The sequence below is a fragment of the Stegodyphus dumicola genome, chromosome 8 (assembly GCF_044657685.1).
Source record: "Stegodyphus dumicola isolate Sdum_Otavi_A_Nest chromosome 8, ASM4465768v1".
NCBI lineage: Eukaryota > Metazoa > Arthropoda > Arachnida > Araneae > Eresidae > Stegodyphus > Stegodyphus dumicola.
This window is the reverse complement of record NC_140775.1, coordinates 33,882,493-33,897,739: the sequence shown is the minus strand read 5'-3', so window position 1 is coordinate 33,897,739 and position 15,247 is coordinate 33,882,493. Positions and strand designations below refer to the sequence as shown.

At 33.3% G+C, this 15,247-nt stretch overlaps 1 protein-coding gene across 4 annotated transcripts in view; it reads left to right on the top strand.

Annotated features, from left to right (window-relative positions):
• LOC118182896 (uncharacterized) overlaps nt 1–15,247 on the top strand; it is a 462,070-nt gene that overhangs the window by 337,410 nt on the left and 109,413 nt on the right. For all 4 annotated transcript variants that reach the window (XR_015042537.1, XR_015042535.1, XR_015042536.1 and 1 more), the window contains exons 14-15: nt 7,957–8,234; nt 9,730–9,937. Coding sequence is in view for 1 of the 4 variants with exons in the window: in XM_085821730.1 (XP_085677856.1) it covers nt 7,957–8,234; nt 9,730–9,937 (486 nt within the window). In the remaining 3 variants the exon portion in view is untranslated. The remainder of the gene's footprint in view (nt 1–7,956; nt 8,235–9,729; nt 9,938–15,247) is intronic.

Below are 15,247 nucleotides of genomic sequence, written 5' to 3'. Positions count from 1 at the left end.
GATTTTTACTTGTTCAGCGGTTAAATCTCGCTCATCAAGGATCCAATTTGTCGCTCTAGGGAATGAGGTTGGTTCGGTGGAGAGTGTCATCCTGTCCCCCGATAAACGAGAATTGTTTTGAGTGATGCATTTGAGCGAATTTGAGTGTCGTTTAACGGTTCATCGCTGTCGCTGTCTGAGGCTATCGGTTCTACCTTGATCGATAACGAGGGGTGGAAATAGAATCTACCTCATCTAGGGGTCGTTTCCAAAGTGCATCCGAAACCCTTTGTTTTTCGAGTTAAAGACAAATACCATATTTACTCGTGTGTTTTTCCCCTTAGCATTTTAGCACAAGCTTCTGTAAATATTTTAAGTAATCACTTAATTTTCGACTTCTTCAGGACGTCCAGAAAATGAGCTCCTTTAAATTTTAAAATGAATTCTTCCAATCAGAAGTTGTTTTCATCCTACTAATTGATTTGGTTGTGGATCTTGTGGGCACGGGTTCACACTGAGGAAGCAATACTAGTGAAGAGCTTCAAGAAAACGGGATATCTAATGCTAAAGGGATATCTCGATAAATTAACGAGATATCGCCAAGCTGTGAGGGTTTTGGCGACTAATTTTGTGTCGCCAAATTTGGCAAAAAATTGACAACAGTCGCCAAACCTAGCAACCATCTGGCGAAATTTTGGTCCTGCCCCTGTATAACTGGAATTGGTACTCTAACTAAATTACTGTAATTGATCCCTGTAATGTAACTCTAACCGTATCCGACTCTTGTATGTAACTTTAACCGTACATAGCTTCCGATAATTTGGAGAAAAGGAAGGTACTCAAAATATCTCCGGAAAAAAAATTATCTAAGACTGAAGACAGCATCTGTTCTCAGTTTTTATTTCAGACCTGACTTCGGAGTATTGAGAGATTGTGAGAGTTTCGCTCTTTAGACGCCCTTTGCACAGCGTTGTGTTTAACACTATTGGTAGTTTGCAGTGGTAACTACTAAATTCCTCTCTCCCATTAAGGAGAGCTGCGCAAGTACTTTTGTGGAAAATTCTAAAGCTGTACAGCTTTTCTTTTGTGAAAATAAATCTTATAAAGTTATAGGTCGGTTCTATGCAATTCAATCCATTACGAAGCCGTATGCAGGCAGCAATATTCTAATTCTGATGGCTTCACGTCGCAGCCTTCTTTTTTTATAATTTTTAAAAAAGTTAAATAATGATGGCAATCCTTTCAAGTTATTTATTGTCTATGTACCATAAACTCCTAATTATCCATTAACAGGTTCATGCACTTTGTTTATTATCTTTGAATAATCAAACTATACGAAAGACTTCTTCACTCCTTAAAATGGAGTTTATTGCAATATCAAGATATAAAATTCCTCCAAAAGTTTGTATTTATTTCTTTATTACTTGGTTTTTATATATTTTCCTATTGTTATATATATATATATATATGTTTTATTTATTCATTTACTTATTTACTCAAGTGATACATTTTATGTAGTAATTTTGTCTTACTTATTGGACATTTTATTTAATTTTTGTGTCCGTCAGTATGTTCGTTTATATTTATTTCATGCCTCATACTGTGAGTTTTTTTATACTAAATGGCGTAATGTTTGAAATGTGAAAATAACTATTGTAGAACCCGAGATACGGACAGAAGCCCTCCTACATACCTTAATTGTATTGTTGTCAAATTTGCGATATTTGGCGATTTTCTTGCCTGCTTTCCGATGTTGCGGAAGTTTTCCGAAAACATATTTTCGAAGCATTGAGCGGATTTCTGTCGTAGTTTCTAGAAGTGCTCGCTTTCCCGTGCTGCAACACTGTAAACAGGATAATTCGAGTCGCCGAGAGTTAGTTTAGCTACTCTTTGCAGAGTTGCACGATTATACTAAGCTCGTGTCCGGTGAATATTGCTTTAAGACTTCTCTGAGAACTAATTGATGAGAATTTCACCTCACCTGCGTTTTGTTTTCCTTCAGGCTATTCATAACTGTTTATCTTGCAATTAATCTCAATAAAATTTCGAGTCTTCCTGTTCACCTACCCTATTATTTGAGAAAATCTCTACGAATTATGATAGTAGCATGTGACAAAATTGTCTTTCATCAAGAATTGCAATTGTTATCTGAATATCATTTTAACGTAATATTTCACGTATTTTAAATATGCACTTCAAGGAATATTTAATGTACATGTTTTCTATTCGTATTATTAGAGATTTACTGCAAACAGCGGCAAGCTTAACCAGCTGTATAAAGGACGGAAAGTAATTTTAAAAATTGCAATTACTAGGACAGCCTAATAATTTACCAAACATTACCATTTTATGACACACAACAACTTTAATTTATCATACAGCTGCGTGATACGTTTCCAGATCTCAGAGGTACTGCCGTTTCACCCGTTATTAGTTCTTTAGTTTTTCTTCTAAATTACAGTTTGCTTTCTCTTGTTGGATTTGATGAATATATCTTGCTTCTTAATCATTTACACTTTTATTGACATAATAAACATCTATTATAACTTTTGCGTTTTTTGGGATCCCCTGCATCGAAATCTTTGTAGACACCTAAGTTAAGACTGGAACTTCACAGGCATGGCCATCTCTAAATATGGGCATAAAGTTTCAGCTTAGCTGCCAGAGTCCACAACCAAATTCTGCTAGCTTTGGCTGAAAGAAAAACCTGACCGCGCGTAGAAATTTTAAGCAAGCAAATATTTTTTTGACTTTTGCATCCCTCACACTCCTCCTCCTCATTTGGTTTAGCCTGAAAGAAGCTATAACTCTCGAAACAGGATTTTGCGTTGGTCCACTATAAATATATTTTGGGTTAGAAATTTGCTAAATTTCAGGATTACTAGATATGTAAAAGGTAAGATATGTATAAAAGTAAAGTACTGAATAAATATGTTTGCAAGAACATAAATTTTTATCCGGTACTTTTCTTTTATATTTAAATGGACTACTGTGATAAAATGAAATGTTTATGAAATATAACTGTTTGTGTACATGCACTAGCTATTCTTTGAGAAATTTTCATCATTACATTTAGAAAACTATCTGAAGACACTTTAGATATGTACATAAACCTTTTAGTTCATTTGATTTACAATATTTTACAGAATTTTTATGGAAAGTTTTATAAAATTACTATAAAAGTTTGGTTAAGTTTTAGTTAATTAAGTTAAGGTTTTTTCCCGTAACAGAAAGGTTAAAAATATCAGGTTTTTCAAAAAATAGGTTTAAAGTAATGCAAACACAAACAGAAGGAAAAGAAAATGTTGCCAAGTATGAAAACTAGATTTCAAAAATAATCTTGTTTCCGAGCACTTAACAAATAGAAAGTTTTAGAATCATGATATGAACATTACCAAAAGTATTCAAATGAAAAATTCTCAATTTAAAGTTATTTAGAGAACTCTTGTGTGTCTTTAGACATCAACTTTCAGTACCTTAAACAGAAACAACAAGAACGGCCATAATTCTGCTTCTAACGACCAGAGAGACAAAATGAATGTAGTTTTGAGAAGCTTAATGTATGAGCTTTAAAATAAAGTAATAAAAATGTTTTGAAACCTTTCATCAACATTGACGATTAGAATGCCGTCGCATACCTTAAATAAAAGGCTTATTAAAACTACCAGTGTTCAAATGTCGTACCCACTCGATCTGACAATCAAACTACTAATTTAGAGCAAATAATTCCTCATATATACAAATAACTCTTCAACCCAGTATCTTCAGTTAAGCAATTCATATCTCACTGAATCATTTTCAGTTAAAGAAGAAAACTGTTTCCTATGATTTCATTTTTAAATCTATTTTTTAGTTCATGAAATTAAAAAATCAGATGTGTACACCACATGACTTCCTTGTGCGGAATACTAAATTATACACATTTTTACTTGCATTTCATTTAAGCTTATTGAACTGAATTAAATCTACTTATAATTTCTTTTTTATTTGTCAATAGCGCATAAACCACAATAGAATAAATGCTCTCTTTTAAATACACTATATTTGTTTACCATAGAGACACTCTGACGCTAGGTTCACTTAACAGCTTTACATGTCTCATATTATAACTATGTCTATGTCTATGTCTTATGACTCAGTAAGAGGCAATCGGCCATTAACGGCCTTTACAATATATTATACTTGACTTTTAAATGCGTGAAGAATCGAATAACTTGTATCCAATAATATGGAAGTACTTGTGCACATGCTGCGCTAGAACTCAGAGATTACTAGCGACGGAGGCTCCTGTGCCGCCGTCCGTAGAATAAGTAAACTTTGAACAAATGAGGCGCTCATGTGACGCAATCTATTAGTAGGGATGAAAAGCATTTTAGTTGACTGAAGCTCTGGTGGCGCCATCTCTTGCAGGAATATTATAACTGAGAATGCACAACATTTATATCATTTGAAGAATTATCTAATCGTTACCACATTTTCTTTTCAAATACTAAACAGCGTTACATGTCTAAATCTAAAACGATGCATAAAAGGAATGAAACAAACAAAAAAAGAAACTTTTTTTCACAGACCATTCAATATTTCTCATTCAATTAATTTAGTTCTCACTTCGCAACAAGGCAAAAATACATAAAAACTCAAAATATCTATATTAAAAATTACGAAGTAGATCTTAAACACTTATTTCCTCGAATAAATTCCAGAATGGATTAAGCATGACTTAATTTGCGATAATAAATGAAGGCGTTATCTTTGCTGTTGCGAAGCTTACTTTCTCTAGATTGGCAACAAATCCACTAATCTGCTAAGTTTCAAATGTAAACAAACATGGCCGCCACTGTAATCAAAAATAAAACTTAGCTGCACTTAAAAAACTTTTCTATTGTTGACAATTCCACAATTATTGCACGCAGGTTAACTAAAGGCATAAAAATCTTAACTAAAACAACATAATTCAATCATTTTTAAGCAAAAAATGTACAATTTACAAGCGTATAAGTATAAAGAAACTGAGCTCCCTGAGCTAAGTAACAGAGTGAATATATATATATTATATACTTTTGGTGCAGCCGACTGCAACCAAAATACGAGTTGCACATCTACACATTATAGCAGTCCTACATACAAAATTTCAACATTCTGAGGCTACTCGTTTTTGAGTTATGAGAGATACGTACGGACGTATGTACGCACAGACGCCACAAAAAAATTTCCTTCAGAATTCATTTTAAATCAGGTTTGTAATTTTTTGGGGGAATAGAGTCCTTTATTCTGTCCTTACGGGCAGATGTCAGGCAAAAACATTATTAAATTGCATTCGATAGCGGTCAAAATGGATATTTTCTTTAAAATATGATACCCGAAATTTTTCGCGGTTGCAATACCTCTTTTTTACTTTATACAAGGAAGTAAAAATAATATTTTTTTTTATAAATACTTAAGAACTAATGGCCAGAGTCTACTACATATTTTTTATTCTTGAACATTAAGTCACATGACAGAATTAAAAAGAAATCACTTACAACAAGATGGAGGAAGGAGGTTTCAAGAATTAAGCGTAAGATAAGTTCCGCGTCACTAATCTTCTATTTAATTATTTTCCGCATGAATGCGTGAGCTCCGACGCGAGAAATAGCATATTTTGAGAGAAAAATCAGTTATTAATTTCGTCGTCATTTAAGGTAATGAAAAAATTAACTCGCAAGAACGGAATTTCGAATTAAAGAACCTATTTCGCTTTCAGTTACCTAAGGCAATTAAACACGCTCAACAATGGGAAAGAAAAGTTTCTTTAAGTTTTTGTTTCATTTTCCTTAAAAAAATAACTTGGTATTTCAATTAATGAGTAGAAAAACCAGTCATCTACAATATTCGCAAAGCATTTTTCTGCATTCCCTCTTCGTCCCCCCTTTTTTTGTGTATAATGCAGGTACAATCAGGTTCTGAAGAAGAATTACTGGGATGGTACTGGGTGTTCGACATCGGCAATTATATCAAGATCAAGATTAATTCGAGGGTTAATCGATTTCACTTTCTTCTTATAGTTAGCCGATTTAATAGAATCTTTATTTTTCACGATCGTAGTGACATCATCATTTTTAGCGTACGTTATGTGACAGCTAAATCTCAGATTCGCATGCCACGTTTACATTTTTCTATAGCCTCTTTTTTTTATCTCTGTGGTGATTCTAACAATTTTGTTCGTTGCTTGTCTATTCTTCATTAACTTTCTTAAAACTCATTGTTAATATATTTTCAAAGCATTTACACGAAAATAAAATATTACTTAAAAGTTCAGAGTTATAGCGCGGGTTGCTTTCTGAATAGTAATATCAAGGGTACTGACGCTCATGGGCAGTCGTAGCGTTGTCTCGAAAGAGGTGAACACATGTAGCGCATCCAGTCATAACTTCTCGAACTTGAGTCCTATACCAAACAAACATTTTCGCATCCAAACATGATGTATACCAAGCTGGACGTTTACCAATCATGGTAGGTTTCCCGCCTATCTAAACAGATTCCACCTCCAGGAGAACTGCTTATGCAAAATGCGTAATTCTTACGGAGATGCAGCTCACTTTGTCGAGGACTGTGTATTAAAAGGAGTGTGAGGGAAAAGTATGGATCATTCAACATGCGAGATTTGAATAAAAAAAGATGGAAAGGCATGAAGATGTGCTAGGGAAGTATTGAATATTATTAATATGAATAAGAAGACTATTGGAATTGAAAACTAGATCTACTTTTATTTATTTTGTAGGGGGCGCACCCGGGCTGTTGGCTCCCTCTTTTGAGTCGAATTGGCCGGTCCTCCTTTTAGTCATATGGCCGGTTTATGCCGGCTAAGTGGGCTGGGGACTGCGCCCGTTAATACTAATACCAAACTGGACGTATTTCAAAGTAGATGCATAAGGAGATTCTATATTCTAGATATAACTATTGAACAAAATCCTATGCTATATAAATCAAACAGTGGAAAACAGTAAAACAAGGTTAAAAAATACCTCCTTTTATTTACAATATGGTTTCTGTTGCTCTCATAATAGTTAATAATAGATTACAAACGATCGATTTAAAGTTGCAAATAAATTATATCCGTTTCCAACAATATTATTTTTCATTTGTTAGATTTTTATTTTATTTACATCAAAATACCGTGTTTACTTTCTTGTTTTAAGATAAAGCCTGATTTCAAAGCTCTATATGCAAATATGAAAAGTGATATTCATATTTGAATGAAAAGATTAAAATTGGGAACGTTCAAGTTACGTTTAGTTATGCCCAGCCGCCATCTGTGTTTTTCGAGATAGACAATCAGCCTCAGAAATCTCTCTCAGGGTTCTCTCCTTCCACGTGTGAAAAATCTTTAACGACTTTACAGAATGATTTGAACCTAAGTTTCAACTCTGAAATTTCTGCTGTCTATAGAGGTGGAGAAGATCATTCAAGATTCAGTATATGTGCCTCCTTTACAGAATACTTTGGATGAGCAGCAGCGATTAATTCAGTGACGACAGACATAGAACATAAGGCTTTCATGAGCATATAACTATCTTAAAGTTTTAATTCACTATCCTGAAGTGATGCTCTTGTGCCTGAACTTGGAAATTATGCTATGGAAGCTACAGAAAGAGTTCGATTAGTGGGCTTGTGCTGTTGGAGGAGGTCACTTTGAATATTTATAACATTATATTGAGCATTTATATTCATTTTGCATTTTGATACAAACTGAATATTTTTAAATATCAATAGACTCCTTTCGAAATCGGATGAAAATTTCAGTGTAAAAATATAAAATTATTATTATTTGGAGTAGGAATGGTAAAAAATTTTCTCTCCTAAATGTAGGTGTATTTTCAATCCACCCTCTATTTACCCTTCTATTTTGAAGTTTATGCATATGTTTATACTTTAAAAAGGGCTTAAAACAGTCTTTATGAAATTTCCTTCAAATATTTCATGCGTTATTGTGTGCAGATTGCGTCGTCACACGGACACGGGCCTCGTGTCCCTTGGCCTGGGCCTGGATCCCTACGGGAGAACGCCTGGAGGCTACAGCATGGCGCAACGGCATCAGCACCTACGGAAGCCTCGCTCCTGGCACCCCTCTCCCTACGTGTCGGAGGACGAAGACGAGAGAGAGGAGAAGAAGGCCAAGATCAAGGCGGAGATCGCCCGAAGGAGGCAGCACATCGAAGAGAATGCACGACTGCATGACGAGCTCTACAAGATCGCCAGGATACGAGACGCAACAGGTGAGAAAAGAAATGGCATTGACCGAATAGCTTATGTTTCTGTCTGCGTTTCTTTTTTAGAGATTTTTAGTTATAATGTTGCCGGAAGCAATAATTAAAATCAATCCACAAAAATTCTTCTTGCGCATTTTCTCCGTAGTGCTTTCAGTGTATGATTTAGAAAGTTTTAACTTGTTCGTATAATATTTTATTTAATCTCTAGATTCAGAAAATTGACACCAATACCTATTTAAGGAATTTTTGAGACTGATATTCTTTGCCCGTTTCAAGGTTATGTATTTCAAAGTTATATTCAAGGTAAATCCTGCGAACCCCTAAAAAAGGCATTCACCTTTTTCCTCATAGAGATAAAAAGAAATTAGGGTGGACATAGGGTATAACGACAGCATCATCTAAAGACTCAAACTCAAGAAGGTGCTGACACATGTTGTAAATATTTATGTAACAATTAATGGAGTAAGAAAATAAATAGTTTTCCTACCTTTTCGATAACACAGTAACTCACAATAACCGTCCCTTCTTGGAAAACATTTATCTAACACATTAACACACATTTAAAGTGGAATATAAATAGTTAGATGCTTTCACAAACCATAATATGATCTTTACAGAAAACTTGTAATAGTTATTACGCGAGAGTTCTTTTAGATTTTTCTATTACATTAACGTAAAGAAATGGAATGTGGTCAGTCTATATGATAACAATAAATACGGTAGTATCGGATTCATTCTTATTATATGAGAGTGGATATTTGTTATCTTTCCGAAAGCGATAAACAGTTTCAAATGTCTAGTGTTATCCAACGATTTTTCTCCTTGAAGTACATCTCCAGTCATCTTCAGTTTTCTCCTCTTTTCAAAACTTTTTTAAGTATTTAGTACTCGTATTAATAAAATCTTCAAATTTAAATTAAGTATCATAAAAATAAAATTTGATTTTATATGTAATCTAGAAGAGGGACAGCACAATGCCGAAATAAAAAAATAGTGCTGTAATATTGAAAATAACAGTAATTTTAAAGCGTCCAGTTGCCATTGGCCTTTAAATCATCACCCTTCTTTCCTCCGAAATGGTATACACCGTGTAACTTTCCTCTTCCCAATTATATAGATTAAAATTAGTAACTAAAAGGGGGAATTAGGCGAGTGAATGTGATAATTGATGAGAAATAACCTTTTTTTGAAACCTTACTGTACGGAAAAAAAGCTGGACAAACTTTAGTACCAAACTTTTTTTCTCCATAAATATATGCTTTACTTTTCTTTTTACTTCGTTAGAATAAAAATTAATTTTTAATACATTTTAAGAATATAAAATTTTCAGCTTTATTTAGATTGATTTCAGACTTTTACTAATCTAAATAGTCGAATTTCGGAGCATCCTGATTTATTAGACTAAACTGTTAATGTCTCATTCTCAATTCATCTGAACTTACTATAGCTGGATTAATCGGAGAAGTGTATTGCTTCATATTTGTTTTATTTTTTATCCCAGGTTACGTAAGCCCAGCTTACGGCGATCGTCTCTATACGAGCCCCATTTCCTTGGAGAGCGGTGGCTCGTCCCAGGAGTCGACCCGGGATCAGGACTTGTCCGTCCTGCAGACCATGGACGACCTCCTCCGTAAGGATGTCTATAGAAATCATCCATACTCCTCCTATTCCTCTGCATACGTATCGCCGCAGCACACGAGAGCATCCAGGTGAGTTGATAGCTCATTCTATCTCTCTACTTTCTAAATAGCACAAGCATGTAAACTTAGAATAATATATATATATATATATATTATTTAGAATGAAAGGGAATATAATGAAGTGATGGGGAGAGGAATTATGTGCTTAAGTACCATCACTTTGAGCGCTTATGTTTGCAGATTGCTAAGTGTTGCATAAGAGAGTTTTGATTCATGATGAATTAAAACTTCAGACACTGTTAAAATCGCTTTGTTATATGAAACATTGTGGAAAATAATTAATGGTCGTTTGAAGATATAATTCTTTCACGAATCATAATTTTAATAAACTAAATAATTTCGTATCAAGAGTTAACTTGTAGTGAAAAGTAAATTGTAGATAGTTCTCAAAAGAGTGTATCCTAATATTTGAGTTATCTCTGTGGATCTGAATAAAACGAGGAATATCCAAAGAGCCTTGTTTAGAAGTTGGAAACATTTCTTATGAGTTGAAGTAACAACAGATCAAAGTGAGGGACCCGAGTAGGAACGAGCCGTAATTTAGGATATAGATAAGATATTCAGTTTCAATTGACAACTCAGATTTTGGCCTGGAATAGAATAAAGCGATTATATTGCGGAATAATTAACTATATTGCGTTATTTCTACTTTCAGAAACATATTATGCGTCCTACGTCTGATCTTAGCTGTAGACCAAAGCTCATGCCGCGATTCGATTAGTTTCTTATACGTAAGATACACTCACTTCCAAAAGTTAAGCACGAAGATGTAAAATGCAAAAAAAAAACCCACAAATACTGCTTTGATTGACACAAAATTTGGCAGGAAAGTAGCATATATATTTATGCATAAAACAAAATCAATAATTATATACATAAATGAAAAAAACAATATTAAACTTTTGTAAGTTATCAGATAATGACATACTGGAGACTTAAACAGAATTATGTATAAAGTGAAAATAAACAGCATAAAATGAAAAAGGACATTAATACCATTGTTCCATGGGATATGGACAAGATAAACACAACAACAGCTTAAATATTTTTAGAGCTGTGTTGATGCTTTCTTGGTAAGGCCGATTAGCTGATGTCTCATTAAGAGGGAATTTGCAGGAACGATTAATCATCGGTTGAATACCTTTCCAACTCCACGAAATGAAGATGAACTGGGAACTCGGATCGACACTACATGACCTACAATACCTCAGGGCGTTATATATATAGCGTTATATTCTTAACGAATCAATAACACGTCAGATTCAACATTGCATTGTCCGAAACGAAGCTTCCTAAGTGATCGCCGTGTATTTCAGGCTCATGGAATATGTATATGAAAATTGAATCATTTGTTCTATACCAGTCTGGCTACGTGTGAGTACAATTTTATCTGTTTTTGAAACTTCCTTCAGTGTGTCACTATTTTGCTGTCAGGCAGCGTAATATCATTCAAAATTTCGTTTTTAAATGATGTAAACAAAGGCGGCTAAGGGAATTTTGTAAAAATCCTAAAATTTCGTTTATAGCCATAAATGTTTCTTTCATTTTTCGGCTTGAAATTTTGTGCTGAAAATCTGTCTTGGATATTTGGATAATTGTTTGTTTATCGATACATAGTTGACTTGAATATTCCAGATATTTAATACCATAAATTAATTGTAATACCGAAAGAGTTCGGAAACATATAAGCAGAAGTCAAAGACTTTTCGCTGTGTATTTACACTTTCCGAAAAATAACTGTGAAATGAAAAATTGTGAAAGTTGTTCAGCAGTCCTATTAACAAGTTAAATTGAAGATATCTTCTTGATGCAAGCCTGTTTTCTGCTATAAGCCTCTTCATATCATGAGCAGACTGGATCTGATGCCCTTTTAAGGACTCTTTCAAAAATTAAAGACGCAGTAATTGTCTAGTAATAGATTTGAATTCTAGGGTTAATGTCAGAAGAGTTCCCTACTTCTGCTTCACGATTCTGGAAACAAGAAGCCATAAATTCCTTTGCAGTAGAATTATTCCCTGTACAGAAGTTGCCAATATATTTCTCCTTGATGATAAGGTAACCACAACCGAAAGGTTATAAACATTTACAGGTTTAAAATTTTTGTACGCTAAAAGAGAGTAATTTCGCATTAGTCTAATCTTGACACATTCTGCAATAACAAGGCATGAGGAAAGCACGTACAAAGAGCGTTAGCTCAGAAGGACTGTTAATTTTGTTTTGGCATTTTGTGGCGTTTTATTACAAACGCGTTTCACTTTTCGAAGAGTTCCCACCAAATATTATCGCCCTGTATTAGAGTTAAAGAACTAAATAATGAAATCTGCGTTGTACGTTTCTCGTATTAGGATAAAAAAATGGTACCTAGAGCTATCAAATTTTAATAATGTACGTCTCCACCCGAATATGGCCATCTGGAAGCCCAAATTTGGAATCTGGAATTTGTTTTATTATCTATTTCATATTTTGTAAAGCATTTATAAGTTTTTAATTAAGAAACTGGACGATTTCAGAGCGGGCAATAGCAACATTGTACCCCCCCCCCAAAAAAAAAAACATTTTAATCTCCACCGTGCGAGACTGTGTATCGGAAATTCTAAGGATATGCTCTATTTAAATTATTTTGTGATATTTCTGAGTTAAATTTTATGGTTTAAGTGCGAAGAATATGATATTTAATAAATAAAGGTAACACACAAAGCTTAAAAAAAGCGCCTTTGAGAATAATATAAAATCCGAAAACTTTCAGAATTTTTTTGTTGTTGTTATTGATTTATTTCTATGTATATGTGCCATTTTATTTATTTAAATGAAAAAGATTTTGTTTTGCTAAGTGGCAAGGCTGGATAGTTTTGCATTACGTCTTTTCGGTTTGCTCTTCATAACGAAAACAATCTCTTACTATTCCTGAGGCGAAAATAAAATTAACAAGCATCACATCTAATGAAATAAGCTAAAGTATGAATAATGTCAAGGCTCTTCTTCCCAATTTATTTTTTAATAAAACTTTCCTTTCGGTAATAGTTAAGAATATCATCTTAAAAACAAAAATGTTTTTTTCAAATTTCGTATTCCATTTACATTTATTGCCGTATAAATGTCGATTAAGTTATTTTATAATATTTTTCTGAAAAAAATGAATATTTTTAAGAAAGAGGATTTTATTAAAAGAAATAAATTTAAAAAAGCATTATTTTTCACAACAATTTCGAAACGAATGTTTTTTCTATTTGTATTTATACTGTACATCTCGAAGCATTGGAAAATGAGTGCTGCCCTGAGAAATGCAACGAAACTTTTGCAATCAAGTTAGTATAGCGAGACCTTGCTATATTGACAGGCGGATGGAAATATATCTCTGCAATCAAATTTTTAAATGCAGAGCAGTGAAGTTCTGATGGAAAATGTAGAGTAATCAAATATAAGATGACAGGAGTTTCGTGCTTAGTATTGTTCCTTAATATAAAAATAGACTGAAAAGTCTAGATATCTTGACATTCATACCAAGCGCGAAACTTGTTATGCACTCTTTCGAATCTAAGAACATACTTTGTGTTCAGCGCTTTAAACAGTTTGTGCCCTTTTATTAGAGGTGCTCCATTTTCATATTTATTTTGGTAGCGTTTTTACGTATTAGAAAAATTAAATTATAGGCATCAAAAACAGAGATCTATAGACGAAAATGAAGAATTTTGAAACTTGGTAAATTTCTGATCGGAAGAGGATAAACCTTTCTTTAAAAAACGGGAAATAAAGAGTTTTGATGGATCGTATATTTAAACCATTTTCGCAAATTTGATAAATTTTTAATCACTTTCATGAAACTCATATTCTTGAAAGTTTTTCATATTTGGTTCTCATCTTTTTACTATTTAACTTCATACAAGATTTCGATTATTTTTTAAATTATTCATTCCTTTAAGGAATTTTTGGTCACATATTGATACTTTAGAAGACTAATTTTTAAAAAGTATATATATTTTATTTTTTGTTTTCGGGAAATAAAATGAAATTCACTTGGTCAATTGTAGTTGGAGGAGGAGGAATAAAAGCAAAATAAAAATCTGAACGCTTTTTTCGTATTTTATATTACTCCTAAAGGACCTTTTTTCCCCATTTACACACACATAGACGTTTCGAAAGGATTTTGGCTAATAATAACTAAAACACATATCCTTAGAATTTCCGGTAGACAGTCTCGCGCGCTAGAGATAAAAATATTTTATTCTGTGCAGTGTTGCTATTTTTCACTTTGAAATCGTTGAGTTTTTTAATCAAAAATTCGTTAAATGTTTACAAATAGAAAACAGATAATAAAACAAATTCGAAATTCAAAATTAGGAATTCCAGGTGTCCTATTCGGGAGGAAGACTAAATTTGATGGCTCTAGGTACCTTTGTCTTTTCACTAAGTGAGAACCATACATACATTCATACAGGACAATAATATTTAGTGGCAACAGTTTGAAAAGTAATTCAACGCTTTTAGTGCATCGACGCACAATGCCGTTTCGAGACTATAGCCCTTCTGGGTTAACGCTCCTTTGGGCTGAAAATAATAAAACTTTCATTGTGTAACTGAAAGCGTTTGTATTCCTTCTTATATATTTTGTGCTTATTGCAAAACTGAAATCGGGTTTTTCTGTCATCCACAATTGATTGTGTAAATATTAAAGTGCTTTTAGTTAAAGCGGAACAGGCAAGTAAGTGATTCCTCATATTTAAAGCACAAATTCCCGAAATCGCCAGGTGTGAAAATAGAATCTGAAACATCAGACACTTATCATTATTTTACAACTTCCGGAAGTGATGCTACTGTTTCTATCTAGCGAATCAAATTCTTTCCGTCATAAATAAAAATCAGAAATATGAGAGGAAGCTGTTGCCAATGCAAATGGCCTAAAATCTTTCGCTTAACTTCATTCCGTAGAACCTCATTAGTATAAGAAAAGTAACTCATTAAAAATAATTTTATCTCAACATCTCGGTAATATTTTACTATATTATACAATTAATATACTATTGTAGAGACATTAGGAGTTTTTGGAAGCAGGAGAGATGAAAAATGAGCAATGATCTCGCTGGGACTCGAACCACGAACCTCTGGAATACACTCCCAGCGTGCTGACCATTACACACCGAAAACACACTAAGAAAGTTGAAGAAATACCTTATACTATAATACGTAGTAGAGGTTTTGTAGTAAGATAGAGATTAAAATCTTTCTGTAGATATATATATATATATATATATATATATATATACGTAAGAATAATTTACAACTAAATTGCAAAAAGACCAAAAAGCGAAAATCCTTGGAATG